Source organism: Vanellus vanellus (genome assembly GCF_965231255.1).
Source record: "Vanellus vanellus genome assembly, chromosome: 27".
NCBI classification, from domain to species: Eukaryota; Metazoa; Chordata; class Aves; order Charadriiformes; family Charadriidae; genus Vanellus; species Vanellus vanellus.
In genome coordinates, this window is record NC_138932.1 from 1,803,291 (window position 1) to 1,830,225 (window position 26,935).

Consider the following 26,935-nt stretch of genomic DNA (forward strand, 5'->3'; position numbering starts at 1 on the left):
CCGGAGCGGCGGGGCGGGGTCTAGCGAGGAGGGGGCGGAGCCAAGCGGGGAGGGGCGCGGGCCCCGCGCGCGAGCCGGCGGCCGCCTCAGGAGGAGGGAGCGCTCCAAGATGGCGTCAGCGGGGCCCGAGTCGGGGGGCAGCAGCGGCAGCAGCGGCGGCCTGGCGGGTACGGGGCCGGGCCCGGCGCCGGTGGAGGGCCGCGGCGGGGACCCCGCGGGGGCCGGGGGGTGTGGAGCCGGGGGGTGTGTGGGGCTGGGAGGGGGGCTTTGAGGGGGGTGTGTGAGGCTGAGGGGGACTCTGGGGGTGTGTGAGGCTGAGGGGGGGCTCTGGAGGGCTGAGGGGGGCTCTGAAGGCTTGAGAGGTATGGGGGGCGTGGGGCTGAGGAGGGCTCTGTGGGGTGTGGGGGAGGGGATGGGGCCGGGGCCGGTGGGAACTGGGGGTGCGAGGCCTGTGGGGCTGGGTGTGTTCGGGAAGGGACGTGGGGCCTGCGCGGGGCCTTGCGTGGGGCGAGGAGATGGGCAGGCCCGTGGGCCGGAGAAGGGCTCTCGGGGCGGAACGGTGCGTGGGAGGACGGTCGGTTCTGTGGGGTGAAGCCGGGGGTGGGGGAGAGGCCTCTTGGGGCGGGGGGATGAGGGAGAGGCTGAGCTCTCCGGAGGGTGTGGGGGTGAGCAGTGGGGGAAGCTGTGGGCCCAGACCCCAGTGGGACGGGCTTTGCAGAGCCCAGCTGGCTCCGTGAGGTGGGCTGGGGCCCCGTGGGGTGGGCTGGGGTTGAGCTTTTGCTGGGGGAGGTGGGTGTAGGGCTGACCTTTTCCTGGGGAGCAAGCTGTGGGTGTGTGGCGAGGACCCTCCAGGCACGGATGGGGCTCGAGGAGGCTCGAAAACTCCTTATAAAAGGGTAGTTGGAGGGGGTGAGAGGGTTTTGGGGAGGGGGGACTGGGTTCTGTTAGGAGGGGCACTGTGATGGGGTGGGAGAGCAGAGGGGTTGGTGCCAGAGGAAACTTGACTCGCTGTTCCCTTGTATTTTGAGAGCCTGAGCTGTGTGTGAGTCAGGTCACCTGCTTTGGCAGAGGCAGCAGGTCTCGGGTCCCCAGACTCGGCTGCTGGGGCGCAGAGGGGCAGGAGGAGCTGAAATATCTTCCTTTAGTCAGGACTGTGCTGGGGAAGGGGGAGTATAGCATCTCCTCAGCGGAGCCACCCTCTTATCTGCCGCATTTGCTGTTGGGCAAGGCAAAGGTAGCTCGTCAAAGCCATTTGGCACCTGTGGGAGGCAAGATATTGTGGGAACGTAAACATCTGGTTAGATTTGTTTTGGTGACTAGAACCAGAGCTGGTAAGAGTCAAGAGAAAGGTCTTGAAGTCCTCTGATGGCTGAGGGTTTCTCCTGCTCTCTTGATTTGAAATGCGAGCTGCACCAGAAATACGCAGGGTTGGAACTGGGCACCATCCTCATCCCTTCAGAGGGATGGTAACAATGGGTGGAAACCTCATCTGGGATAAATTGGGGCACTTTTGGTTCTTAAACCTGTCCTCCTAGTGTTTCGTGGGTCTGGTGGTGGTCTTGGGGGAGTTGAGAGCCATATTCCTCTTTCCACAGCCCCCAAACCAGCTTCTTCACACTCGTTTGTGGCTAGAAACCAAAATGACTTTCTCAAAGCCTTGAAATTTGCATTTGGCAAGATCCAGCCATCCTTCCTGAGCTTCTCTGGTGGAGAGTGGCCAGGATTTTTATTTATTATAATGCAATCTACTGGAGCTTCCTGGTCAGCGCGATGGCACTTGTTACCCAAATCACAGTAAGGAAAGATGAAACCCATGGGAAGACTTGTGACTGAACCCGACTTTGTTCGGTGCTCTCGGGGTGTTGCTGCTGCCCCACTTTTCTAGAAATATTTAGGGCCACATCGCTGAACACCACCAAAGAAGAAATTACTTTAATTGTTGTAGCAGGGTTGGTGAAGTATCATCTAGTGGGGATGTCTGTATGTCCTTGATTTTTCTGGCTGCTTAGTTGTGTTCTTTGGGCAGTTTTGAAGACAGGCATCCAACATACCTGCTTTGTCTTTGCTCACCATGTGAGCAAGCACGGGGGAAGTCGTACCTGTTGGTCTGATAAAGCCAGTTTTGTGAGGAAGAAGAGAGCGCTTTGGTCTTTATTGGCTGTGGCAGCCGCGGTGCCTCAGCACAGGGCTGAGCGTCTGGGGGCAAGACCCCTGGGTGTTTTTCTTTTGCTTTGGGGCTTTCTTTGAGATCTTGATCTGTGCTTGCCTGTCTTCTGAGCTGAGAAGGGGGAGTTGGCTTCAGAAAGCTTGAAGGGTGTTGAGAGCCTTACTTAAGAGAAAATATGCAAGTGCACGAGTAAATCTCTTCTCCCTTCCTGGTGGAATAATTGCCATTGTTTGCTTCTCCGGCCAGCGAGGTGTTGGCTAATGCATGTTTCCCACAGGATTTGAATTCTGGTTGTGACAGAGCCTCTGCCGCGTGATGTGCGCGATATGTGACGTACGTTCACCTCGGCTGATCCCTAACAGCGCAAGCTTTAAACCTGGGATTTCAGCCCCACCTCCAGGAGACTCGGGGCCTCTCTGGGTGGTCACCCTCTGCCCTGGGCAGTGTTTGGGCTTTGGGTAGGAGCTGGTTCCTCCACAGCTCCTGGAGAGGACGGGTGCAACTGGGGATGACAAGAGCTGTGAGCCAAGGAGGGCAGTCCTGAAATGGGTGCTGGAAGGGCTCAGCTGCCATGCATTGGGTGATGTGGCAGGTCTTTTCCAATCTAGGAGGTTCTTTGATTCTGTGGCTGCGGAAGAGCTGCCTGCGCCAAGGTCCCATTGTGGCTGTCCCCCACCTGAGATGTCCCCAGTGCCTGCATTTATTGTCCTGCCAAGAGGAGGCATTCGCTTGCCTTGCCAAGTGTGCTTTCCCTGGTGTAATAACGAGGTGCTGAGCAAACGCCAGGTCAGAGCTGTAAATGGGGCTTTTGTTTTCGCCTTGGGCAGAGGCAGCAAGGGCAGCAGGATCAATTTTGGCCAGACAGTGGCAACGTGTGGCTTCAGCTTGAATATCTGACAGCCGTAGGTGTGCTTTGCTTCCCTTGCAGCCCCTTCAGATGCCAGGGGAGCAGCTCCACGGAAGGCAGAGGACAAAAGGAGGCCAGTTGTTGTTTCAGACATGAGGTTTTGCTTTGCTCCTTGGTAAACCTTAAACCATCTCAAGCCCTGCCATGGCTTTTTGGGGCACTGTCAGCTTTTTGGGACACTGTAGTCCTCAGTGGCCCATGGTGCAGTTTGCCCCGGGAGGCTATTACTCTATTACTGGTGTTATCCAGTATAGATAAAGGGGCCGTGGATGATTTTGAAACCCTTCCCAGGCGAGGCAGGCAGCGGTTCCCCCTCTCCCTGCCTCAGCGTGTATTTTAACTGTCTGGGGAAACACCCAAAGAGGTTCTTTCATTTTGTTTCTTTCACTTTGAAGCAGCATGTGCCAAAAAATGCTAATGTGGGATTTCAGTTGTTTGGTCCTTTGTGCCTTGGGTGCTGCGGCTGCTTTATAATTATGGGTCCGAGGGAGTTGAGAGTTCATTGTCACCCTGGCTTTGGGCCCCTCCCTGGAGTCCACAGACAAAAGAATTGCTCTCGAAATGGCTCAGTCGCTACTGGGGACAAGGAAATCATCCTGACACATCTGAAGCGAGCCGGGAGCAGGGTCCTGAACTGCTGAGCCCTTAGTGTAGGTATAAAACATACAGAAAGACTTGCCTCCCCCCCCCCCCCCAATTCCTGCAAGAGGGACAAAGCTTTCTTGATCCCACCTAGCCAAGACTGAGCATGCAGGAGGGAAGATGAGTTTATTAAATAGAAACATCTGAATGGCTCATCTTCCTCAAGCTTAAAATAGGACCGTCAAATGACTCCAAGTCCCGTCTCTGTTATAAAAATCTCTCTTCTTCCCAACTATGAGCTGTGAAATCTCTGTGGGTGTCGCAGGTTAGTATCGTCAGCTGGGTCCTGTTGCCCAAACTCTCTCTGTCCCTTTTGTGCTGTGGGAGTCGTGCTTGTGTGTGTGTGATGCCCGCCCCAGCGTGGGGCAAAGCTCCTTTTCTTTAAGATGGAGACAAAAGATTACCGTTGAAAGAACAAAGGTAGGAGCCAGCTTGTCTAAATAAATGACAAATTTGTCTGTTGGAGAGAAGCTTGTCTGGCAAAGCGGTAGCTAGAAAGCAAGTGAGAATCGTGTGGTTTGGGGGGGGCACTGATGACCTGGAGTACCATTTCCTGAATTATAACTTAATTTCCCTTTGGAAAGTAAAAGCTGCTCCTCCCTCCCTCCGGCTCTGCCGTGTATTGTTGAAAGGGGCCGCTTGGTGTTTTATTTCTCCTCCCTGCCACCCCCATTAGCCCTGCAGGGTTGAAAAGCCTTTTTTTTTTTTTTTTTTTTTTTTTTGAGATGGAGGTGAATTAATGCTGCCTGTGCTGCTTCCCTCTGCTCACACAGAGTTTCCTTCTTCGTTTTCCCCCAAACGAGGTATCAGACTCATCCTTGCCCTTTTTTGATTACTATATAATAGCAGTGATTAAATGTATTATCTCGCTGCATCCCTGCGGACTCTGCCTTGTTTAAAAAGCAGAGTGCTCCCAGGACAGAAAGATATCTTACATCTGACCTAAATCTTACTCTTCTGGGAAAGGATTGTTTATCTTCCCCCAAATTAAGAAGGTGGTGCAGCAGGCACGATGCTAATTCTGGTTTCCCTGTCGCCAGCTCCCTCTTGGGGTCGGTTTTGAGCAAGTCCCATAGTCACTCAGCTGGAATAGGGGCTGTTGACACACTCCCTTCCTGGGGCTTGGTGATGGTTGAGAGCAGGCTGGAAAAAGGAATGCTCGCAGCATATCCCCAAAGTAGCTCCTGATAGCCATAAAGCTGGACTTTAAGTTCATCGACACCCTGGAAAACCCAGTGCCTTGGTGTTTCTGGAATAGGTGTTGCTGTCTGGGAGCGGAGATTGGCTTAAATGTTAAATCATGGAAGTGTTTTGGTGGAAAGCGGGAGTAACGCAGAGCTGTAAAATCAATGGTCTTCAGCCAACGGTAGGATTAATTTTCAAATGGCAGAACCTTGTGCAAAGCCAATGTGCCAGAAGATGCTGCTGTAGGGAAAGGAGGGTCTCCCCAGCTCTTCTGCAGGTTACAGGGGCAGGTCTTGCCATCAAATGTTCCAGAAAGCAGTCTTATCCAAAATGCGTTCAGCAATAAGTTTGCCCCCTCTTCTGCTGGGAAACTTGAGATAACCTTCTTCCTCCCCCTGAAATAGTTTTGCCGTAAACCATACGGAAAAGCAATAACAGGAATACTGGCTGGCCAGCATCTCGCCCGGCTGCGTTGGCCCTCGCTTGTACGTGCCTCGTTTCTACCCCCTTCCCTGAAGCTGAAGGTAGTTTTGCTGAACTTGCTCACTGATTTATTTTCTAATTTGGATTTTTGCAGTTCTGTGGTGCTCTTTGTCTCCCAGGCAGTTTGATAAGAACTACCAAAGAGTTTGTGTGTCTGCTCTACCTCAGAGTTGGCATTTCTGGGGGAGCAGGAGGGCAGGGCTCCGGCCAGAGGGCTGGTCTCAGGAGAGGAATGGTGGGGGAAGAAATACGGCTGAGAGTCAGGAGCAGATGCTGGAAATTTCTTGCTCAGTGTCCTTTTTGCCTTCAGAGTTTCCACCCTTTACTCCTACCATCTGCTTACTGGTCCATGGGATGTCTCCATCCTCTGCTGCTGAAGACATCATGCATCTGAGTCTCATTTATTTGACTTGTTTTTTTTTTTTTATTTCAAATGTTTTTTCAGTGGAGAGAGTAACTCGCTCTCAGTCGAGATGTATTCCTGTTTCTGTGCACATTTAGACAGGGTTTTGTTTGTCGGTGCTCTTGTGACCACTGATCTTTGGTCAAGGTCTGCTGTGCTGATGAGACACACAGAATTTCTTCCCAGCCCTGGTGAGTTATGGTGGTTTTGGATTGGAGTTAGCCCAAATAACTAGTTGCTGTGAAGTGCGTCTTTTCCTGGACTTGCTGGGATAAGCCTCAAACGGTGGATCCAGAGTTTCAGTGAGGTCAGTGCTTATCTGCTGACGTGATCACTGACCTGGGCTAACTGACCTCCAGGTGGTGGAGGTGGAAGCCCAAACCCCATCCTCTTTTGTACTTCCTCTTCTCCTCCCCTTCTGCTCACCTCTGCAGAAGGCAGAGGAGTTGCTTGCTTTTTTTATTTTATTTTTTTTATTGCTTGGTAGATGTCCTGCCTGGCCTCGGCTCTCTTCTGGGTACTTAGAAAATGCTGGTAAGCTTGTGCATGGAAACCTGTTCTTAATTCTGCCCCTGACCTCTTGGATTAAAAAATTGCTTTATTTCTCCATGGCTAGGTGTGCTGACCTCCTCGTGAAGCCCTTGGCAGTGTGCTGGTGAGGAGAGATTGAGGAAGGGTTTACTGTTTCTGCAAAGCAGTGAGAAGTGTCCAGATAATGTTACAGAGATTGCGTCTCCTCTATCTTTCTCTCAGCCTCTTCCCAACGCGTCACCCGCTTGCCGGCATGGACACGTCAGCAGTATCCAGTGACTTCCAGGAGTGCCCTGTGCCTCCATCAACAGGCTCGTAAAACAAGTGTAGGGGACAGGGAGGAAGATGTGCTAATCCGGGGCAGTAAAATCAGTCATGCGTACATCAGCTGCTGACTGCTAATGGTGGTGGGAAAGATAACCCCGAACAGGAATCTATAGCGTGCAAGAGCTCTTTATCTAGAAACTGAATTCACGAACTCTCTTACAGCAGCTTTGATGCCATTGGTTTAATGTCCTTAACATAATTTATTGGAACAAATCTATTGATGCAGAGAATTTCAAAATTATTACTCACTGCTTGGCCTTCTGGCCAAGATCAAGTGTTTGTAAGTGTTTTATCTTCCTCTGGAGGGCCGTGTTCTGCGCTGGCAGGGGCGGGCTGCGTGATCTCACGGGTTTTCTTCCATCTCCAGCTGCTGTGATTAAGAGTGTTGGCTTTGACTCTTAGCTCAGGCCGGGCTTCTACAGTTTTCCACAAGAGCTTCCTGAGAGAAGCAAATGAAATATTTAGGCTCTTATCTTCCAGAGCCGTGGAAGAGGTTTTTATTGTGTGTGACTAAGGTGCCTTGCTCAGAAACGTTTTGCTTGTGAAGCTTGGACCTTTGTTTTCTTAACTAGTAGAAATAGGATTTATTTTCATGTTTCTTTAACTTTCTTGGGGAAAATATCTCTTGCTGCTTCAAGTAGCTGAAGTATCAGTTCACCGTGACAACTGTATAACCTTTTTGTTTTTCCTCGTATAGATTTCAGCTTTTTGTGCTGCTCAGTGATGTCATTTCGAAGAGGTAGATGTACTGCATATATGTGCTTACAGAAAAGCATGGTTTCTGCCTCTCCAGTAACCAGCAGCAAAATGCCGTATTATGTAACTGTCTTGGCTTTTGAGGATTGACAAAACTTGGTGGGTTTTTTTTCCCCTAAATAAGCCGCTACTGCTCTCAACAAAAGCTGCTGTTTTATTGAAGTGTGTTGTGTAAGCGCTCTCCTGACATCTAAACAGCTCTCCGCATCGCTGTGCGCACCAGCAGGATTGTTCCAGCGGGGCTTTTCTGCTTTGGTTTCTGCCTGGTTTGCATTTTGAAGGAAGGAAATCTCGCTGCTATTCCCATTTGCAACCGTGGCCTTGGACTGGGGGGGGGTGGGGGACGACTGATCCCAACAGACTTTTTTGGGGGGGGATTTGCAGGCAGAGAAAAAAATGTGTGTGGGGTTTTCCGTGCGGACAGCGACTTGGATGTGTCCATGGAGGCTCCAACATACTACACGTCCTCCAGGTAGTGTTTGGTGGGTCTAAGGCTTGGGCTTACGCCTGAATTCTGTGTGTGCAGAAGTGCTCTTGGTGATGGTGCCACCACCTGCAGGCAGAGTCCAGGTGAGGAGGGAGAATATTCCCATTTTTGAGCATTAAGAGGACCTGTCTGGGGCAAACCCCGCTGCCTGTCTTGACCTGGCCACTCGTTCGGTGGAGATGAAGCCTGTGGTCAGCAGCGGGGCTGGGGAGGAAGGGCAGTGCATGCTGGTGTGATGTGTCCGGGCGCTCAGCTTGCCCTGCTCAGACGCTGGAGAGTTGAGCTTGATGATGTGTTTGGGTGTGCTAACATTTTCACTTTTTATTTTCGTCTAAAACATGAGGCGCAGCTCAAATCTGTCTGAGCAGCTCTATTTAAAAATAGAGCAAAGTGGGTATTTGTTCTGGCTATACCAAATTAGCATGCTCGTTTGCTAGACGAGCGAGGATCTGACCCGAAAGCCTTGTTACGTGCTCCTTCCAGTGAAGTATTAGTCTGCACTGTTTGACCAGGTGCCATCGCCACAACTTTTTAGCTTTTTTTCCCAGTGTTTATTTCACAGTCGGTAAGAGTATCCTATCTGTTGCTGGCTGAAAATAATCCTGGACAGCTAAGGCTGGCGGAAGGCAGCTATTTATTTGGGTTGATTCAGCTTCCAGTAAACAGCTCTGAGGAATGCTCTGAAATTGCCCATAGGGGTTGCTCCCAGAATCGTGAAAGAAAGAAAAAAGGGAACTTTTGGGGACATCATGAATTCATTTTTTGGACAAGACTTTCTAACCCTGATCTGTTTCCTTTGGCCAGAATTAACTGTTCAGGTCTTTCAAGCCATTTTTTCAGTTGTCATTCTGGGTCAGAATTATGGCTGCCGGTCTTTCATTTTAAAGAGGTGCTTAAACAGATGCAGAAATAGCAGCTTTTGGGAGATTATTTAATTTTGTTACATTTATGCCATTGAACTTAACACCTTCACTTCTCCAGGCAGAGTGTGTGTGGGATGACACAACAGTGCCTTTACATAGCAATAAAAAGAGGTGGAGATAACTGAAACATTTTCGTATGTAAACCTCTGAGTTTTGTTGTCTGGCCTCAGCTAGTAACGCTTTTGGTGATGGAGAGAGCTTGTTTGTGCAGGAGGCCGCATGACAGACCCGTACATAGCTTCAGTCCTGCCTTGGAGCTGAGCGGACCTCGTCAGCCGAGTGTTCATCCTTGCACTCGGGCGTGAATAAGCGTTTTTTATCATGGTCGAACAGGAATTACCTATTTCCCAACCAGCAGCAAACTTGTTTGGAAACTAGCGGGAGGGTGGGAGGGGGAACTTCCTGCCGCGGAAACTGGGTGTGCTGGGAGAGAAGCGATGCTGCGACCGCACCGAGGCTCTGACCGCAGGCTGCGGCTTTCCCTTGTTGACTCACCCTTTCTTGTAACCGGCCTGGTTGGGAGGATCGTCGTTGTTGATTCCCAAATCACTACATGAAAGGGTGAACCGAGACACCGTGGTCTTGGGGCGGTGGGGGAAGAGGAGAAGGTGAAGCTGGTGCTCTGGTCTGTGCTAGGATGCTGTATGACTCCTTCAAAATCACGGTGACACCTCTAAGATAAAGATATCCCGTGGTATCACGGGACAAATCAGATGTGCTTTGGGATGCCAACTCTCCCAACCAAGGCTTGTTGTATATTCTCACTTTCTATGTATGTTGCGTGTGATTAAAGCAGCACAGAGAAGATTTGCTGCTGGGTCCTCTGGCGAGAGAGCTTTAGTTAAATCCTAGTGGAATAGGGTTTTGCACGGATGATTAAATATTAACACAGCAGATCTCCAAGGTGATGAGGCTGGTGGTGCTGCTTTGGGATTGCTTAAATCATGCGGCTTTTAGAGGTTTCGATTTACATAATTACTGATACTTGCTTAAAAAAGGGCTTAATTGCTATTGAACAGGTGTTATATTGTGGTGCCCGGGATGTTTCCTCTGTCCCTGTGTCCTGATGGATCTTGGCAAGTTCAAAAACCTTGTGGCAAGGTGACATAGCCGACCTTTATGGGTTTCTTCTTAACATACAAAGTCCCAGAAGCTTCCTTCTAGCTGGAGATGCTCCCACACCAGGGCTGGTGGCGAGGGGAAGAGGGAAGGGATGCGAGGGGTGAGGCAGGGTGGCCAGCCTGGGGGGGTGCAGGGAGGAGGAGGAGAGCTGGCTGCAAGAAACTTCAAATGCAAAAATTAGAGCTTGTTGGGACAGACTTTCTTGTCTCTAAAGGGGGATGAGAGGGGGCGGGAAGCTGGTTGGAGCCAGTCATTCTGTGCTCGCTTTGTTTAGCGAAAAGCGTTTGTCACAGATTTTTTTTTTTTTTTTTTTCTTCTTGTTTGCTCGTTTAATATGTATTGAAATGAGAACTTTGATCATTTGATAAGGCAATCAGAAGGCTGCTGGATCTTGCTGTTGGGTGCCTCTGTTCCTTTAGCTGAAATGCAGTTTTTGTAGAGCTGTAGTGCTTGATGAAATCACAGCGTGAGTCTTTACACCCGTTGTAACAGGCGAGCAGAAGGGGCTTCTCCGCTGAGCGAGCGGTGGGTGGACCCAGAAGGATTTGATGTAGTAATGCTTAATCTGGTAAAACAATTACTGGACGTCGGGGGAAGTGACCCTCCGCTTAGTCTGTGGTGTGATGGGGTGGTGCTTTTGGGTGGGGATGGTTTTATAAGGCTGTGGTCATCGCTCCCACCTAAAAAAAACAGTTGCTGTGTCTGAAGCAGAAAGTAAAACGAAAGAGCTTGTCTGGCTTTCTGAGCACATCACTATTTTATGCATCTGCCTGGCGGCAGCAGTGTCCCTGTCCTGGGAGCTCTTGGCCTCACTGGTGTTGGTCTCCATCTGCCTTTGTGGTGTAGACAGACATCGCAGAGGGGCAGAGTCATCTATTTGCTTTTTGTTTTTTTCCCTACTGCGTCCAAAAAACACCAAGACAGGAATCCAGGCCTAAAAGATAAAAGTTAATACATCACCTCGCAGATATTTAACACCATGGTAATTATGAAAATCCCTGGGCTTGGTTTCAAGTGGAAAGGGTGATGTTCTGGGCCTTTTAATAACAGGTCCTGGAAATAATTCGAAGATACAGCATGGTCAGCGCATCTACTGAAACACTGCAGAGCACTCGGCCCTCCCAGTTCTAATTAATAGATGGCAATAATCCTTCACAGCCATGTAACTCCATCAAAGGCAGGGACGTTGCTGATATCGCCTCTGAAGGTGGTCTGGCATGTCGGTGTGCCCCAGAGGAGCGCTGGGAGCCAGCTGAGCGGGGCAGAGCAGACCCTGGTTGGTAGCATCGGCACAAAAGTGAGTTTGGCTGGTGAGCGGTAAGCAGAATAGCATTTCCTTGTGGCTTGACAAAAAATCTCTCTGCTGTAAGAGGAGAAGCTGGGATGGAATCAGCCATGAGTCAGTGCTTTTTTCAGATGCCTTAAAATGTTCGAACCAAGGTGGTGCGTCAGGCTTTTTTGTGATGCATAATAATGATTAACCCTTTCTGACTGTGGCTTCTTTCTTTTGACAGGGTCATCTACTTTCAAAAAATCACTCACCCCTGAGGTAAGTTTCTGCCCGACAAGCTGGTTTGTTTCCTGACTGAGAGAATGCCCAATTTCAGACTTGAATGAGATTGGAAAAATAGCAGAGAAGTTAGGGGTAAAGCAGGCAGTAGTAAGTACAGTAAGCTGCAGATACTCATTTGGGCAATCAGAACATCTCTCCTTACAAAGAGAATCTCCGCTTAAAAACCCAGCTTGCCCTGAAACTGGACAATTCTCGTGCCACCAAAACACCACGTAAATCTGCTGCTGCGAGCAAGGCGTTCAACTAGTTTTGACTGAGAAACACCATTTAACAACCACGTGTGTTAAAAGATGATGAGTCAAGTGAGCTCTTGCGGCATGAATCGGAGCAGAATTTGCCACCTTCCTAAAATCTTTCCTCAAAGACTTGGCCTTACTGGCAGAAAGCATGGTGACCAGCTGCGGCTGGTCCAGACTCGCTTAGAGCTGATCTGTTTGTGATGAGGGTGATTAGAAAAAAGCAAACCCTTCCAGGTGGTCTTGCACAAAGGTGTTTCTCTCTAATTAGACATCTGGCCTCAATTACACAGGAGTCAATGGGTTCTTTGGAGGCATTTCAATGCCGTTGCTGTCCCGGAGGCCAGCCTGTACTGTGTCCTCCCTTTGCACATGTGCGGGGACGTGGGACTTCAGCACTTCACAGGCTACATCTTTGAGAACAGCAAAATTACACCAGGTGGTTCTGGGCAGCCACTGGCCTCTATGACATTGCATTTTACATCCTTGGTTCTTACCATCTTTTGCTCCAACCCTAGATGCCGGGTTCCTCTGGGCAGCCAGGCACACAGACGATAAAGAAAGGGCACAGAGGAGTGGACTCCACAGGCGAGACTACCTATAAAAAGGTAAGTTGCCTCTTGCACAACTCATCTGAGAGTTATTCTCTTTGTGATGGAAGTGCTGCCCAGAGCAGCGGCGTGTCTCTTGAGGTTTGGCATTAGACAGTGGGTAACATCTGTGACAGTGGCTGAAGAAGTCAAAGGAAAGGAACCAAAGGACTGAATGTGTGCTGCTTAGCTTCTCTTCTGTAGCCTTCTAAAGAGAGGATTATTTTTAAACTTTGCCCATTAGCAACACTTCCTTGGCCTCTTCTGGCTTATTGGGTGCTTTCTGTGCTCTTTGGGCACAATAGTTTCTATAGATCTTGTGACATTGCTGGAATTTGCTTTACAAAGGCGAGATTGTTTGGGTACTTTTAAAGAGTCTGTAAATGTGGTTATTTCATGGATGCTGCTTCCAGTTTGGTGGACTTCATTGCAATGGCCTGACTTTCTCTGAAGTGAGATTGACTTCCAGGATGTAGATTAAATGGGTCACGGCTTGATAAGGGCATGTCACCGCATTGTGTAAGTGAAGTGTCTGGTCTGAAATCTCGGTTCAGATGTACCTCCATCTGTCTGTCGGCTGACGGAGTGGAAGGGAGGAATTCAAATGGTGTTTCCACAGAAGCTGGCTTTTGTTATACAGCCCTTTTTGAAATGGTTTGTGCCTCCAGGATTGGGATCCGGCTTTCAGTTTCCCACCAAATTCAGAGATAGAAAGTTAGACAGCAGTAATAGGAGAGAAAAGTAGAAGCCAATGGAAAATGCCTGAAATGTTTCTTCCAAGGGTCCCAGAATCCTGATGGGACACTGCATGGGATTTATCTGGGAATGAGACTAATGGACAGTCTGTGTGTTTTCAATCCCCTCCTTTTCCAGGGGTGGTACGTTGTTTTTAAAAATTCTTTGCCCTATAAAAGTGATTGTAAACAGGCAGTCAGCTGCTCAGCTGCTCGTGCTGGCTAATAGAAGAGAAAAATACTTGTTCCTTGGCAACCTGGCCCTGTGGTTCTGTGCTCACAAACAAGGCAGCAATGCTGTGCCGTGTTGGTGAGATCTGTTTCTCATCAGTGAGACTGTCCTGGGAGTTTAAGCGGGGCTAGGTGAGCTGAGCCAAGATCTGTTTTCAGGCAACTTTAGCCTTTTAGAGGCTAAGGAAGGAAAGCGGAGTCAAGTTCTTCCTCCATCCCCATCTAATACTGGAGTGAATGTCAAATACAAACAGGTAGCTGAAGTAGGAAAGGCTGTTGTCTTACAACAAACTGGAATCCCTGCCAGTTTTTGTTGCGCTCTCTTTGGGGAACCATGAGCAGGTCTCTCGCAGCTATGATAACAGAAAAACAGTTAAGTGGGAGAAATGTTCCTGTTTGTTTTACAAGGCTTGATGGAGGATGTGTGTCTGGGGAAAAAACTTGAAATATTTGTCCCCCAGATACTGCGGTGTCCTCTGTTGCCAAATGTTTTGATCCACAGTGATTTCTTGCATGTGGCAGGGGGCTGGGCTTTGGTTAGCTCAAGGAAACAAACGCAAACTGGTTGGATTGTGAGCCCTGGATCTTGTTCTGGGTCCAGTTGCTTTATGTATAAGCCAAGTGAAATGTCCATGAGCTGCAGCACACAAATCCAACCTGCACCTGCTCTGCAGCCTCAACATTTCCAGCGGGCTTTACAGCAGAGTTCATACCTCTGTGTTCTGGGAACTGACAGGCCATATAACACAGGGGTGCTGAGCAGATCTCATCTGGGCTGTTCTGGGAAAGACAGCCCAGAGCACAAGGCTTCATAGACTGAAGCATGTCTCAGTGGTTTGAGATGAGATCACGTGCTTCGTAGACAGAAGAGGACTCTTGATGTGAGTAGCTGTTACAAGAACACAGTCCTACATTGTTCGTGGGCAGTTTGTGCAGAGGATGCAGGAGTGGGATTCATGTCTCTATTCCTTATTTAAAAATGACAGTGAACTCCTTAGGGTCAAAGAGCCATGACCTAGCCAGAGAGGCAGACCAGACAGAAGTGTGTGTTGTGTGCTGGCCATGCCTGCCTTGTCCTGCAGAAGACCTGAGTCTCTGCCCAAGCTGGGGAAGTGCAAGCTTCAAAGCGTATGGTTCCAAGACCTAGCAGACCGAGGTGTCGAGAAGTGTGTTTATTCCTAGGTGCACAAGGTAATCTGTCCCTGGATGCTTTCCCCCTCTGACTGCAGGGTGTAGAGACGAGTGCTGTGGGAGGATGAAATGAAATTCAGTCCTTTCAAGGATGAGCTGGATGTTGCTTCCAGTTAAGTCATTTACTGCTCGACCACCCAGGGTGCAAATACCAAGTAGGATGCTGTCAGAGATGGAGGGGTGTTCCCATCACCAGAGTGATGTTAGTCAATGAGAAAGAAATGACAGAAGCTGGGACCAGTAGGTGTAAAATACCCCAGCTATCCATTCTGTTTTAAACTGGGGGCTCTATTTAACTCCTTTCATTTGGATTTCCAGTTTGTTGCTCCACATTGTCTAACTCATTTTCTCTGCCTCTCCAGACAACGTCATCTGCCTTGAAAGGTGCCATTCAGCTGGGCATCACACACACAGTTGGAAGCCTGAGCACCAAACCTGAAAGAGATGTTCTCATGCAAGATTTCTATGTAGTAGAAAGTATTTTTTTCCCAAGGTTGGTGCTTGCTTTCATCTCTCTCTGGTGCTTTGATATTGGGTAGCAGTGTTAGTTCCTAACCCTACTTGCACTTGAGGAAGCTGCACCAAACCAGGGCCCAGTTGACTGCAGGAGGGGGCGCAGGTCTCTGGAGCAGAGCTACTCAGTGCACTCCTTACAGACCAACTCGTGCTCTTGCCTGTGACCTGTGTCTGAAGAACCCTGGCTTTTCCCCATACATGACTGCCCTTGGTTGTGTGAACAAATGCCGGCTTGCTGTTGTGTGTGCCTACATGTGTCCCTTTTGGGTGGGTGCTTTCTAGCCCTCGGTTGTGTTAGAAGCAGCCAGCTAGTGGGTGTTTGCTTTTAGGGCATTTTCTTAAGAATTGTTTCAAATACAAATACTTAAATGTCCTTCTCTCCTTGATCAGTGAAGGGAGTAACCTGACCCCAGCTCATCACTACAATGACTTTCGGTTCAAAACCTATGCTCCAGTGGCCTTTCGTTATTTCCGGGAGCTGTTTGGGATTCGACCAGATGACTATCTGGTAAGCTGGTGGTTGCACCAGGTTCCCATTTGTTGCGTACTCTGTGTGACGGGTGTTTGCCCTCTTCCCCCTCTCAGAGCAGCAGAGTGCTGTGAGGCCCTGTGGCAAGCTCTCTAAGCACGGCAGTGGATGCTGCTGTGACCCTGGGGTTCGCCTCTCTTAATGTTTAAAAGGAGGGGCCTTCGCGCTGAAGTTTCCTGTTGATGTGTCTCACCTCTGCATTTCTCACCTTGTCCTCAGTACTCACTCTGCAGTGAGCCACTCATTGAACTTTCAAACTCTGGGGCCAGTGGATCCCTCTTCTACGTATCCAGTGACGATGAGTTTATCATCAAAACGGTTCAGCACAAAGAGGCTGAGTTCTTACAGAAGCTGCTGCCTGGCTACTACATGGTAAGTCGCTTGGGTGAGGCTTTCTCTGCAAGCTAGGGAAGGGTCCCCCAAATGTAAAAGTGTGACAGATATCGCTGTGTACTCCCTGGTAGATGTGAGTGGAGGTTTGATCTGTGCCCCAGCTGAGTGGCAGCTTGTCTCTCCACTGTCCAGTGACAAAGACAGTCACAGACTGTCACAGACTAACACAAGCTGCCTGGGTATCACGAGCCTGGCGTGCTGCATAGGGGGCTCGGGTTGCACTTTGTGACTTGGACCCTTTTGGAAGGTTGCAAGCTGCTTCGTGACCAGCTGTGAACTGTTTGTTGCTTCTATGCTACACAGCGTCACACCCATGGTACTTTGTCTTGCAAAGCTGTACTTGTGTTTCCCTTCCCAGCACTGTGCTTGGTTCTGTCTGCAAAGATAGAGAGTTGAAGAACTTTGATTTTAAGTTTCTAGCAGCAGCAGCTTTGAGAGTAAAGGTGTACTAATTTTATGAAAGTGGCTATAGCAAAAAAGTCTTTATCAGTTCTGGAGCAAAATCAGATCCTGCCCTGAACACAATGTGTGTGTGATCTGACTGCTCATGTTTGTGTCCAGTCTGGCCTTTACCAGCTACATCTGTCAAAGGGAATTTAGCCATGAGACAGTTTTGCCATACAGAAATCCCTTAGGACTTCTGATGCTGTTGGGGTCACTAGCTGAATTCCTTAAACTGCTTCTGAAGCCGCAAATATTTATGCTGTGATTATATCCCAGAACCACATAGTTTTTCTTCAAAATTCTGTCTAGTGCCTTCTGCACCCATGAGAGTTTAGAAGCATCTCTGCCCTGATGTATTTAGCTTGACCTAAGTGCCCAGTTTAAAAAGGCAAAGCACAAATCTTCCTTTGCTCCAAAGCCTCCGCAGCTTAGCTTCTGTGTGAATGAGCAGCAAACTCCTTCCTTCCTGCAATCTTCATCTGACCCATTCAGCTTTGCAGAGAGGTTATTAACAACTGTAGACATCACCCATCTGTTCCGGGTGTTCACCTGCCCTTGTCTCATAGCTTCTTTGCCAATGGCTTTGAATCCTTGCCAGCTCCATTTCAACACAGAAGCACAGGAAGGAGCAAATAACTCCTCTAACTGGCATGCAAATAACCAGAATGGCTTTGAAGGTATTTCTTTGTCTTTGGCATTTCAGAATTTGAACCAGAACCCAAGGACGCTGCTGCCAAAGTTTTACGGCTTGTACTGTGTCCAGGCCGGAGGCAAAAACATTCGCATTGTCGTGATGAACAACCTACTGCCGCGTTCTGTCAAAATGCACCTGAAATATGACCTGAAGGGCTCCACCTACAAGCGCCGAGCATCTCAGAAGGAGCGAGAGAAGGTCTTCCCAACGTACAAGGACTTGGATTTTATGCAGGATATCCCTGATGGCCTCTTCTTAGACTCTGACATGTATAATGCTCTGTGCAAAACGTTACAGAGAGACTGTTTGGTAAGTGGCAGGGTGAAGGGCAGTGTGGAGAGTTCTTTCCTTTTTTCTGAGCCTTTCCCGTGAAAGGGAGATGACAGCTGCCACATTTGTAGCCTCTGTCTGTCCACTTAGAGAACCTGGTTTTTTTTTGGTGGTGGTGTGGACAAGAAGCAGGACCTGGACACCAGTTTGATTCAATACTTCAATACGATTAAAGCCAACACTGCCTCTAGAGGTGGAGGAAGCATCCTCTGCCAAGGTTGAGCTGTGGAGCTGGGCAGGATCTGGGGAGAGGGGCGGGATGCTTGACTGAGTCTGATCTCAGGTTGGGCGGCTGTGCAGAAGGCAGTGTTCGCCCCTGGCTCGGGTCCCCATCTGCACAAGAGTACCACCGATGGCTTTCTTCTAACTCCCTTTGGCGATGGTATATGGGCTGACTGTGCACGAGCTGTGGATTAAAAGCCATCAATACGCTCAGGGCTCTAAGCAAAAATGCTGAATATGCTTCTGAAAATGTCTGCTCTGACAGTTTCACTGGGCTTGCAATAATGAGTGAACCTTTGTTGACTTTCTGCCCAGGTCCTGCAGAGCTTTAAAATCATGGATTACAGTTTGCTGGTTGCAATCCATAACATCGATCTGGCACAGAGAGAGCATGCGATAGCAGATGGGACATCCCAGACCGATACACGGCGACCTGCTGCCCAGAAAGCCCTCTACTCGACAGCCATGGAATCCATCCAAGGAGAGGCCCGGCGAGGTGGCACCATAGAAACAGATGACCAGTGAGTCTATGTTGGTGTTACTGTTCCCAGTGAAATACTGCGAGGAGTTCAGGGTAAAACCCAAGCTTGGCTAATGGAGACTTAATTTAGATGCAGACTGGGCTGTGCGGGGTTGCTGTCATGCAGGGCAGTGAGGTCTCTGTGAAATTTTGTCCTTTTATCTTTGATTTCCCTCCCTTAATGCATAAAATATTTTCCTACCTTCCAGATGGCATTTGAGCGTTCTCTGCCCATTGGTTATTGGCAGCTTCCGCTAGTTATTTCCATCCTCTTCTAAGAGGCGTAGCGTGTGCTTTGTTAGATCAGACTAACGGCCCATAAAGTCCGGCTGCCATCTTAGTATGAATGGTAGTAGATGGTCTTTACACTTGTTTGGTCTCCGCTCATGGATGAGTTAGGATTAATCCTCATTTGCAACAAAATTATCATAAGGTGAAAAGGTGTCAGTTCTTGGGAGCTTAGTTAACTTACTGAAATAGCATTTTGCTCTGACTTGTCTTCCCTAATTTGTTAGCTGAACAGTAGGCGCCTCCCGCATGTTGACGCTTGTTGGATAGTTCGCAGGAGATTCGGCCCACGCTAGGCTGTGTGAGAGAGGCAGTGGGGTGTGAGAACACCCTGATTCATGTTTGTGCCCTGTCCTCTTCTAGGATGGGAGGCATTCCAGCCCGCAACGCGAAGGGGGAGAGGCTGCTGCTCTACATCGGCATCATTGATGTGTTGCAGTCCTACAGGTAAGAAACATCTTGTAAGAGCTTTGTGTCACCTAAGGGTGAAGACCACTTTCCAGCATTGACTCCCCCTGCTTGGTTGTGAAGATTGGCTTTCTAGAAATAGTTAAGGCAGAAATAAACTTTTATTTATTTATTTACCACTTTCTGTTTTCTTGAAGTTGGGCATTTTGGGATCAATTTCTGGATCTTGCTTACTGTATTTGCTTTGTGTTCCCAGAATAGATTTACTCTTACGAAGTTGTTTTTGTGTGCTGTGGAGGTTGTACACACACTGCCCAGGAAGTGGCAAGGAAAAAAACAAGTGGTGACTTAAAATGGCCATAACCACTTCTCCCTGTAAAATGAAAAATGGCTGTAAGGCTTACCTTTTCTTCTGTTTATATTAAAATGCAGTATGCAGAGGGTTACATACACAACGTCTCTCTTAAATGTCCCTGCAAGTTAACTGCCCTTGATAATTATGCCTGTGAAACATTCCCCGTGGGAGAGTGAACTGTGCAATCAGCCCCGGTGTCTGTGGCACAGTCTTAGAAAAATGGGATAATGAAGGGAATCTAAAGCCAAAGTAGTCTGTGTCTGGGGTTTGTTTGCCACTGCGGTCAGAAGCCAGGCTCGGTACTGAGCGAGCATGATATGATACAGACTGGGGACTTGGTGTGAAAATTGTTCTTACCTCTTTCCTTTGTCAGATTTGTCAAGAAGCTGGAGCACTCTTGGAAGGCCCTTGTACACGATGGGGTAAGTAGAAAAATATCACTTAACTTGTTTAGCAAGAACACCAGCGTCGCCTTAAACTGTGCCCACTGTCCTTGCTCCTTGTGGGCATCAGATCCTGGATTTCGAAGGCATGTGTATGTTTGCCCTCTTATATAAAAGTATTACTAGATACTCTCAAAAATGAGAGTTTTGTTAACACTGGTCATCTACTGATGTAACGAGTATTGATTGCTTTGTATATAATGCCTACTGTTTGTAGCTAATCTGCTTCTCACAGCTGCTAGTGAGAGTGACTCTGAGAATCCCCGATTGTTCTCAGTCCACCATAGCATGTGTTTCAAGGCTAACAGCCTGAGAGAAGCTCATGTTAACCTTGATCGCTTATTTATTCAGATTCACATGTTAATGTTTGTCTCTTGGACTTCTAGGATACTGTATCTGTGCACAGACCCAGCTTCTACGCCGAAAGGTTCCAACGGTTCATGTGCAACACAGCATTCAAGAAAATACCACGTAAGTACCTCCGCAGCTGCACCCTTGGCAACTGCCATGGCTTCTGTCTTCTCCCTGCTTGGCAGCTGTGGTTTAGGAAGGTGGACGATAGCGTGTAAGAGCTTTAGGAAGTCTCTTGTGCTGTGTCACCCCTTCCTTCCTCCCTCCTAGATTGTTCGTGCCTCACAGATGTGACCTTAGAGGAGCTGTTTGATCCATCAGCTTGTTCCTTCAGGGCCCAGCCCTCGCAACAGCCTCTGTTACTGGAAAGTTGCTGCGTCGGGTTTTCTACTCCTTCCTGAATGTGTTAGAAAAATGCTTTCTTTTTTTTTTTTTTTTTTTTTTTTTTTTTGTCTTTAAGTAAAGCCATCCCCTTCTAAGAAGAGCCGGTCTGGCACAACAGTTCCTCGGCGGAGCTGTCAAGGAGGAGTGCCTTCCCAGTCGCACATGTTGTGTGAGACAAAAGCACAAGTAACGACAGAGGCGGATATAGAGCAAGGTTGGTGCCTGGGCTAAAAAAAAAAAAAAAAATTTGCTTAGAGAAGTTACTTTTCAGCTTGTATTTGTCTAATAGAAGCTTGCTGCCCCTGTGGAGCTGTGCAAGATGCCTCCACATCGTTTTGTGCTCTTGCCCGGGGAGGGCCTGTTTTCTGGGGCTGTGGGTGCAAGAAACGAAATGGGGCCAAAACCTCTTATTCACCAAATGGCCCTTTGACAGCACCGTGAGAAAGCTTGGAGGAGCAGCGAGCCCTTCAAACACTTGGCTGTTTCCAAGTATGGTGTTGCAACAAATACAGGGCAGGATGATAAACCTCATATTTCAGTAAAAGCCAGTCTTTACTTGCAAGCAGGATAGAACCAGGTTGTGGAGGTGGGGAATGGTTTCTTCATGGGATCTTTCAGCCTTGTCCAAGCATCCAGCATGGCCCACGCTCCCCCAGAGAAATGCACTGAGGCTGTGTGGCAGTCCCGTGTGCCTGGTCTCTTCCCAGCAGCTCATGCCCATGGGGTTTGTGCCAGGGGAGAAGCTGGGCTGGGCGGTCATGTGGAGACTTGGACTTGGAGCAGGGCTGGTTCTTCAGTGCTCAGGTGTCTTAGATCTGTCTTGGGTGGGATCCAGCACAGATCCCAACCCATGGCTAGTGTGGGAGCTCGTGTCACACGATCCCACTTGTGCTGGTGATGGAACAGTCTGTGCTTCAACTCAGGTTCCCACCTTGGTCGCCCAGATCTCCTGCCCAGGACCTTGCCGGTAGACGAAGCTAACAGCGACTCCATCGCAACAACCCTGTCCACTTCTTCCTTGGGCAGCGGAGGCCTCAACTCGCCCGCAAATAGGTAAGGCGCTTGTTGTTTTGGCGCATGGCAGGCCAGTGGCTCCTGCGAATCAGGTTCCTGAGCCATGGGAGGACTTTGTGCTGCTTTATGGATGTTTTGGTTCTTGGCATGCTTGCAGAAATACCTGTTTGAGTGGTCCGTGTGTTGTTGAGCAAGTTCAGTGCTGTTGGTTCAAGCATGTGCAAGGGGGGAGAGCATTGTGTCACTGTTCCTGCGTGCAGTTCTTTACAGATGACATGATCTTGCATCTTCTGCTTGGGCTGTGTGGGGGTCCCAGTGGCTTTTAGTTCCTTGTGTGTTCTGTATTTAATGGTTTTGTTCTGGAGTTGAGGTAATTGTGCTAATTAAAGTGAGTTGGTGAAAGCGTCGCTGCCAAAATGTACGTGAAGAGCATTAACGTGATGATGAGCGATGCTGAAAATGACCTTCCTGCTGCTCTTTTCAGAGGGTTGGGCTCTCTTGCAACTTCTTGACTGCGTTAGCATTGAGCTCCTACAGCTCCTCGGGAAAGGAGGCTGCAGGGACGTGCGCGGGTGTGGTTCCAAATGTCTCAGAAGCTGAAGTGCATGGACAGCCCTAAGGGAGCTGGTGGCTGCCTTTGAATGTTTCGTTTCTTGCTGAAGTGGTAAGACTAGCAGGGACTAGGAGGAGCTATGGTCAGAGGATGATCCCTTTTGTAGAAGTTGTTCTGAGGTGTTAACTTCTCTTCCTGGAAGCGATCGGAAACAGTCTTCCCCATTCCTGACCCACTGCCTGCACAGTGGCACTGATCAAAGTGTCTGCTTTCTCCTGAGCTGCAGGAGAACAAGATGCAATTGTAATTAACGCCTCTTACTCCCTCTGTAAAAGATGGAAACTTCTTGGTAGGGATCCTAAACCAGAGCTGCTCCTTTCCAGTACGTCAGCATGCCTGGGGTGTTCTTTGTAATTACTTAACTGCGGGTCTCTCTCCTTCAATCTCTACGTAGGTCAGTGGGCGTACAAGTGCATAAAGCTGACAGCTCAGCAAAGGATTTGACTAGATCAGCTCCCGGCATCTTCCTGTCTAGGTGAGGGGAGGAACCAGACTTAGCCTGAAACCTTCTCCTGTCTAGAGGGTGTGCTCAGTGAGCCTTACCCTGGGATTTGGCCTCATATCGCTTATTTCTTTTACATGCTCGTTGCTGGCCAGCAGTTACAGAGGTTCTGTACAGTCAGTTTACTCCTAGAATGCAGTGTGTCCCTGTGCCGAGAGGATCAGCAGTCCTTAGCGTGTCTGTCTGCTGTAAGGCTCAATGGTAAAACCTCTCAGGATGGTGCCCTCCTTACCCCGCGTGGCACTGAGCACCCTCCTTGGTACAAGCACAGGTTCTACGAGGTAAGATCAAACCTGCTGCACCATTGGGTTGAGTCCCAAGTGGTTCACAAGATGTAAAGCCTGATCTGTGTTTGCCCCAGGTGCCTCTGGAGCAGAGCACACTGCTTACTGTACCCTGCAGGCACTTGAGCACGTGGTTACCCTTTGCCAGCATCCCATAAAACCACGTGCCAGCACCAGATGGAATCCAGGAGGGAGAATGGACCAGTGTTTTCTCCCACGTGGGGCCATGGGATCTGAGCTCCCTACATCAAACCTGTTGTCAGAGGCTTAAATCCACTTTTGCAACCTTGGGAGATCTGTAAAGCTCTGCAAACCCTGAAAAGGATGAAAGTGATTTGTGATTGTTGATTTATAACAACATAACTTGTTGAATGGGTTAAAAAAGGTGGTTTGGGTTTTTTTCCCCTCTCTACAGAGTCAGCCAGTCTGGCAGGGTGTTTACCACCCTTGGGGGAGGTAACCTCTTAAAACTCTGCAGTCCTGTACAAAGGGGAGTGATCTCACCCAAAACCTCTCCATCTAGAGCTGGTGCCCTTTTAGGGGTGGGCACGGGGGGAAGGCAGAATCTGGCCCACTCCAGAGCTGCCTTAGGAACACGAGCTCAGCCCTCTTGTCCGTGCTATGACAACCTCAGTGTCTTTTCTGCAGCACAGCTTCATACCTGCCTCAGAAATGTTGCCACGTGCATCTGTTTGCAGTGTGCAACCTGTGCGTTGAAGACATGTTCTCCATGGTGGCGTAAGTGCTACCGGGCAGGCGTGGGTGCCCTTGCGAGGCTGGGCTTCCCCTGTCCTCAGCCCAGCTCTGTCATTAACCTCTGGCAGAACTGTGCTGGCGTTGGGGACACTTAAACATCGGCATGCGCCACTGGGCATGGAAGCTGCTGACCGGCATCCTGCAGCAAGGGGTTCCCCTCCATTTGAGAGGGGCACTTCTTTTTCTCTTAAGCACTGTAATTTAGTGGTGGACTTGGTAGCATTAGGTTAATGGTTGGATTCGATCTTAAGGGTTTTTTCCAACCTAAATGATGCTATGATTCATCCTGCAGCCCTGCATTAGGGCAGTGCTGCTTTAGTGCTAATTAAGACAACCCTTGAGCTATCTGCACTGTAACCAACACTGAGCATCCTCGCCTTTAATTTCTGCATAGGTCAGAAGCAGCGAGTCGCCAGTTAGAGAGCTCAACCGAGGAGGAAGACAGAGCAGCTCAGAGTAACCAGGCGCATAGGTGAGGCGTGGTCAGGCAGAGAGGGAGCTGTACCCTCCTGGCGAGGGTCCCCTCATCTCTGTTCGGGTGTTGATCCAAGGGTGTTTGCACAGGGTGACGTGTAGCCCGATGACTGAATAGCTCGATGCTTCCTGTACTTGGGCAACAGGCCATCAAATACCCACTAATTAAGGCAACCACTGCAGGCAGGCTGTGACAAGCCCTGGGTGTCAGCTGCAGGAGGGCCAAATGGGTCATGCTGTCCATGGGCAGTCCTGAAACCTCCTCCATTTGTCACCAGTGCACCGAGAGCCCTGGCTGCTGGGCCTAGGTGACATACACACTCGCAGACTTGGCTTTTCCCTCAAGGGGTAAGGAGAGAAGCTGTGGTCACCATATCCCCAGTAGGAAGCGGGGCAAGACCCAAGCTGGGAATGGCAGTTCCTCAGCCAGCAGGTTGTAACTGCGTAGCTGTAGGATTGTGAAAGAAGTGGGGAAATAACAGGGGGTATGAGAGTAAAGCAAGTTGTCTTCTGTGCCCCACCTTTCCTCCTTGGCAGTGTATCCTGTCAGGTGCTCAGCATGCCCACGTTGCATATCGTGCTGTTGGGCGATAGCTCGTGTTCAGAGCGTAAAAGGTTTGTAGGAGGTTTGCCAGGGGATTTTTCAAACAAGGGTGCCTATGTCCGGAAAGGCTGAGACTCTCTGAGCTCCGGTGCTTTGTGGTTTCTTTGTCCCCGGACTGTTTTCACTCAGGACCTTTTATGTTGATATGGTGCTCGAAGACTTCTGTAAAGAGGTGCTGCTGCTTGGCTGGAGAAAAGGTCCTCCTTTCTAATGTCTGGAGTCGATGATTCTCTAGGTGGTGTTTTAGGTGTTGCCTGTGCCTCCATATTAAACCTGCCTGACAAATGCCTTAGTGCTGTGCTGGGACGTTCCGCTGGCCGGGTCCAGCAGGGGAGCCCTGGATATGTGACTTATTGACAGCTCATTTCTAAAAACTGCTTTACAGGTCTTCCCCTTCTGTTTCCCCAGCGGCTCCCCAGGACCTTCCATACCCGAGCACTCTGCAGAGCTGAAAGAGCAGCTCGAAGACCTGCAAGAGACAGAGATAAGCTTTGTGAGTACTTCCCTGTTTAGAAAGAAAAGAGCGTCTCTGGAGGTGGATGGAGAATTTCAGGGTTATGTGGTCACTAGTTGTGTTGGGAACATGGGCACTGGGTGGGACGTGTGAGTCGACCAGAGCAGGAGCAGATGTTCTTCATCCCCTTCTAGTATGCAAAAGCTCAGCCCACCTTGTGCTAGGCACCGTTCCTGCTCTTGGTGATATCTGCTGCCCCAACCGCCTTAAATTAGGTAAGCGGGAGGCGAAGCAGAGACATTCCTTTCTTGAGGGCCCAGAGCAGGTCTGATGGCCAAGACAAGACAGGATGAAGCAGACCAGGCGCATCTTGCTGGCCCCGTGGCAGATAGTGAATAGTCACAGACCCTCCTGGTTTGATGTAAGATGGTGGTTGGGGCAAGCCTGAACTCGAGAGTCCCCTCTGTTCTGCCTCTCCCGGGGTGGGGAAGGTTCAGGGGAGGACCAGCAGGAAATCTGCTGCTTTTCCACAGAGGAAGGCAGACCGCTCCCCAGCATCTCCCCCTCTTTTCTCTTCACAGTGAAGCAACACCAAGACTGCCGCGATGGAAGCAGATTGTTCTGTGCTCTGCGTGGTCTGTGGAGTCTGACAAACATTCAGCCCCTGTTGCTGATTTATTACAATTTTTTTTTTTTTAAGAAAACTTATCTGGACAGAAACCTAAACGCCGGAAGGCTGGGCTACGCTTAGTGGGATAGTGTTGGCAGAGACCGAGCCAGCACAGCTGAGCCTTGGACACCGGGAAGTCTCCTTACAGCAGAGCCCACCGCTGTGTCCCTGCTGTCCTCCTGCCTTTGAAGCCTGGTGGGAGCAAAGCTGGCTGTCGGGAGGAGGAGGAACTGCTCTGCGTGGCCTGGAGCCCTCTGGAAAAGGGATCTGACTTCAGGGTGTGAGCTGCTTAACGATGCCGATGCCACAAACCTTGCGAGAACAGGCAACTCTTCAGAGTTACTGGGGGAAAACGGGCATTAGAGCCTCCTTGGGGCAGTTTGCAACAGAGCAACGTGGTTTTGTTTTGTATTTCAAACAAGTTTTTAATTTAAATGTTTCTCTGAACTCAGTCATATCACTTCTTTTTAGTCCTGCAGTATAGTCACTTTTTTTTTTTTAAATAAATAGGATTTTTTTTTCAGTGTTCCACCAGAAAGTATCCCACGCGAGAGAGGCAGAAAGGGGGAGCAGAAGCTGCACGGACTGTGGACGAGCTCCTCTCCCCCACCAGCTGCTCTTGCTGCCGGAGCCACCTCCATTTTCAATCCTGCATCGCCCCGAGAGCGAGGAGGAGAGCTGGGCGCTGCGCTGTGTTGCTCAGAGGACTTTGAATGTGCGATGCTCTTGAGATGTCAGGGAGGTTCTGGATTGCTTTGACCCTGGTTTTTAAACTAAGCCCTTTCGTCCCTTCCCCGCCGAGCAGGGAGTCGCAGGCGAAGGGAGATCTTTGTGAGAGGCACGCTTTTTTTTAAAGTATTTCTTAAGCAAACGGACCAAACCCAGCCTGCTCCGTTCCCCTCCCCTGCCCTCCGTCCTGCTGCGGGCACCATGTGCAAAACTCTTCCCGTTTTTATAGCGCAGCTCCCTTTTGATATCTCGCCTGTGTCGTAGCCGCGGTCGACACCGCTGCTCCCAGCAGCTCCGAACCAAGATTCCTACTTAAATGGGATGGACTTCTGCCTCCACAAAAGTACGGGGCATTTTGAGTCCGATTTTAAACAGAATAATAAGCTGAAAGGAGGGATTGTTCTGCTGCCTTTTCCCGGTGGTGACGCCTGGCCCACACCGGCTGCAGATGCTTCTCGACAGATCTCAGA

The 26,935-nt window shown here is 49.5% G+C and overlaps 1 protein-coding gene across 3 annotated transcripts; it reads left to right on the forward strand.

Annotated features, from left to right (window-relative positions):
- Positions 1-105: 105 nt before the first annotated feature.
- PIP5K1A (phosphatidylinositol-4-phosphate 5-kinase type 1 alpha) lies at positions 106-26,175 on the forward strand (the record flags this gene model as incomplete). 3 transcript variants are annotated; one of them, XM_082496254.1, is made up of 17 exons in its annotated part: positions 110-167; positions 7,343-7,384; positions 11,448-11,482; positions 12,261-12,350; positions 14,851-14,981; positions 15,395-15,512; positions 15,753-15,905; positions 17,074-17,373; positions 17,932-18,137; positions 18,788-18,871; positions 19,561-19,609; positions 20,017-20,101; positions 20,442-20,579; positions 21,289-21,418; positions 22,387-22,467; positions 25,021-25,105; positions 25,648-26,175. In XM_082496254.1, the coding sequence occupies 17 exons, from the start codon at positions 110-112 to the stop codon at positions 25,648-25,650; spliced, it is 1,788 nt and encodes a 595-aa protein (XP_082352380.1). In that variant the 3' UTR covers positions 25,651-26,175. The 3 variants fall into 3 exon arrangements, with proteins under 3 accessions (XP_082352381.1, XP_082352382.1, XP_082352380.1); XM_082496255.1 differs by lacking the exons at positions 7,343-7,384; positions 22,387-22,467 and having other exon boundaries at positions 106-167; positions 24,998-25,105; XM_082496256.1 differs by lacking the exons at positions 7,343-7,384; positions 22,387-22,467 and having other exon boundaries at positions 106-167; positions 24,998-25,105; positions 25,767-26,175.
- Between the last annotated feature and the right edge of the window lie 760 nt (positions 26,176-26,935).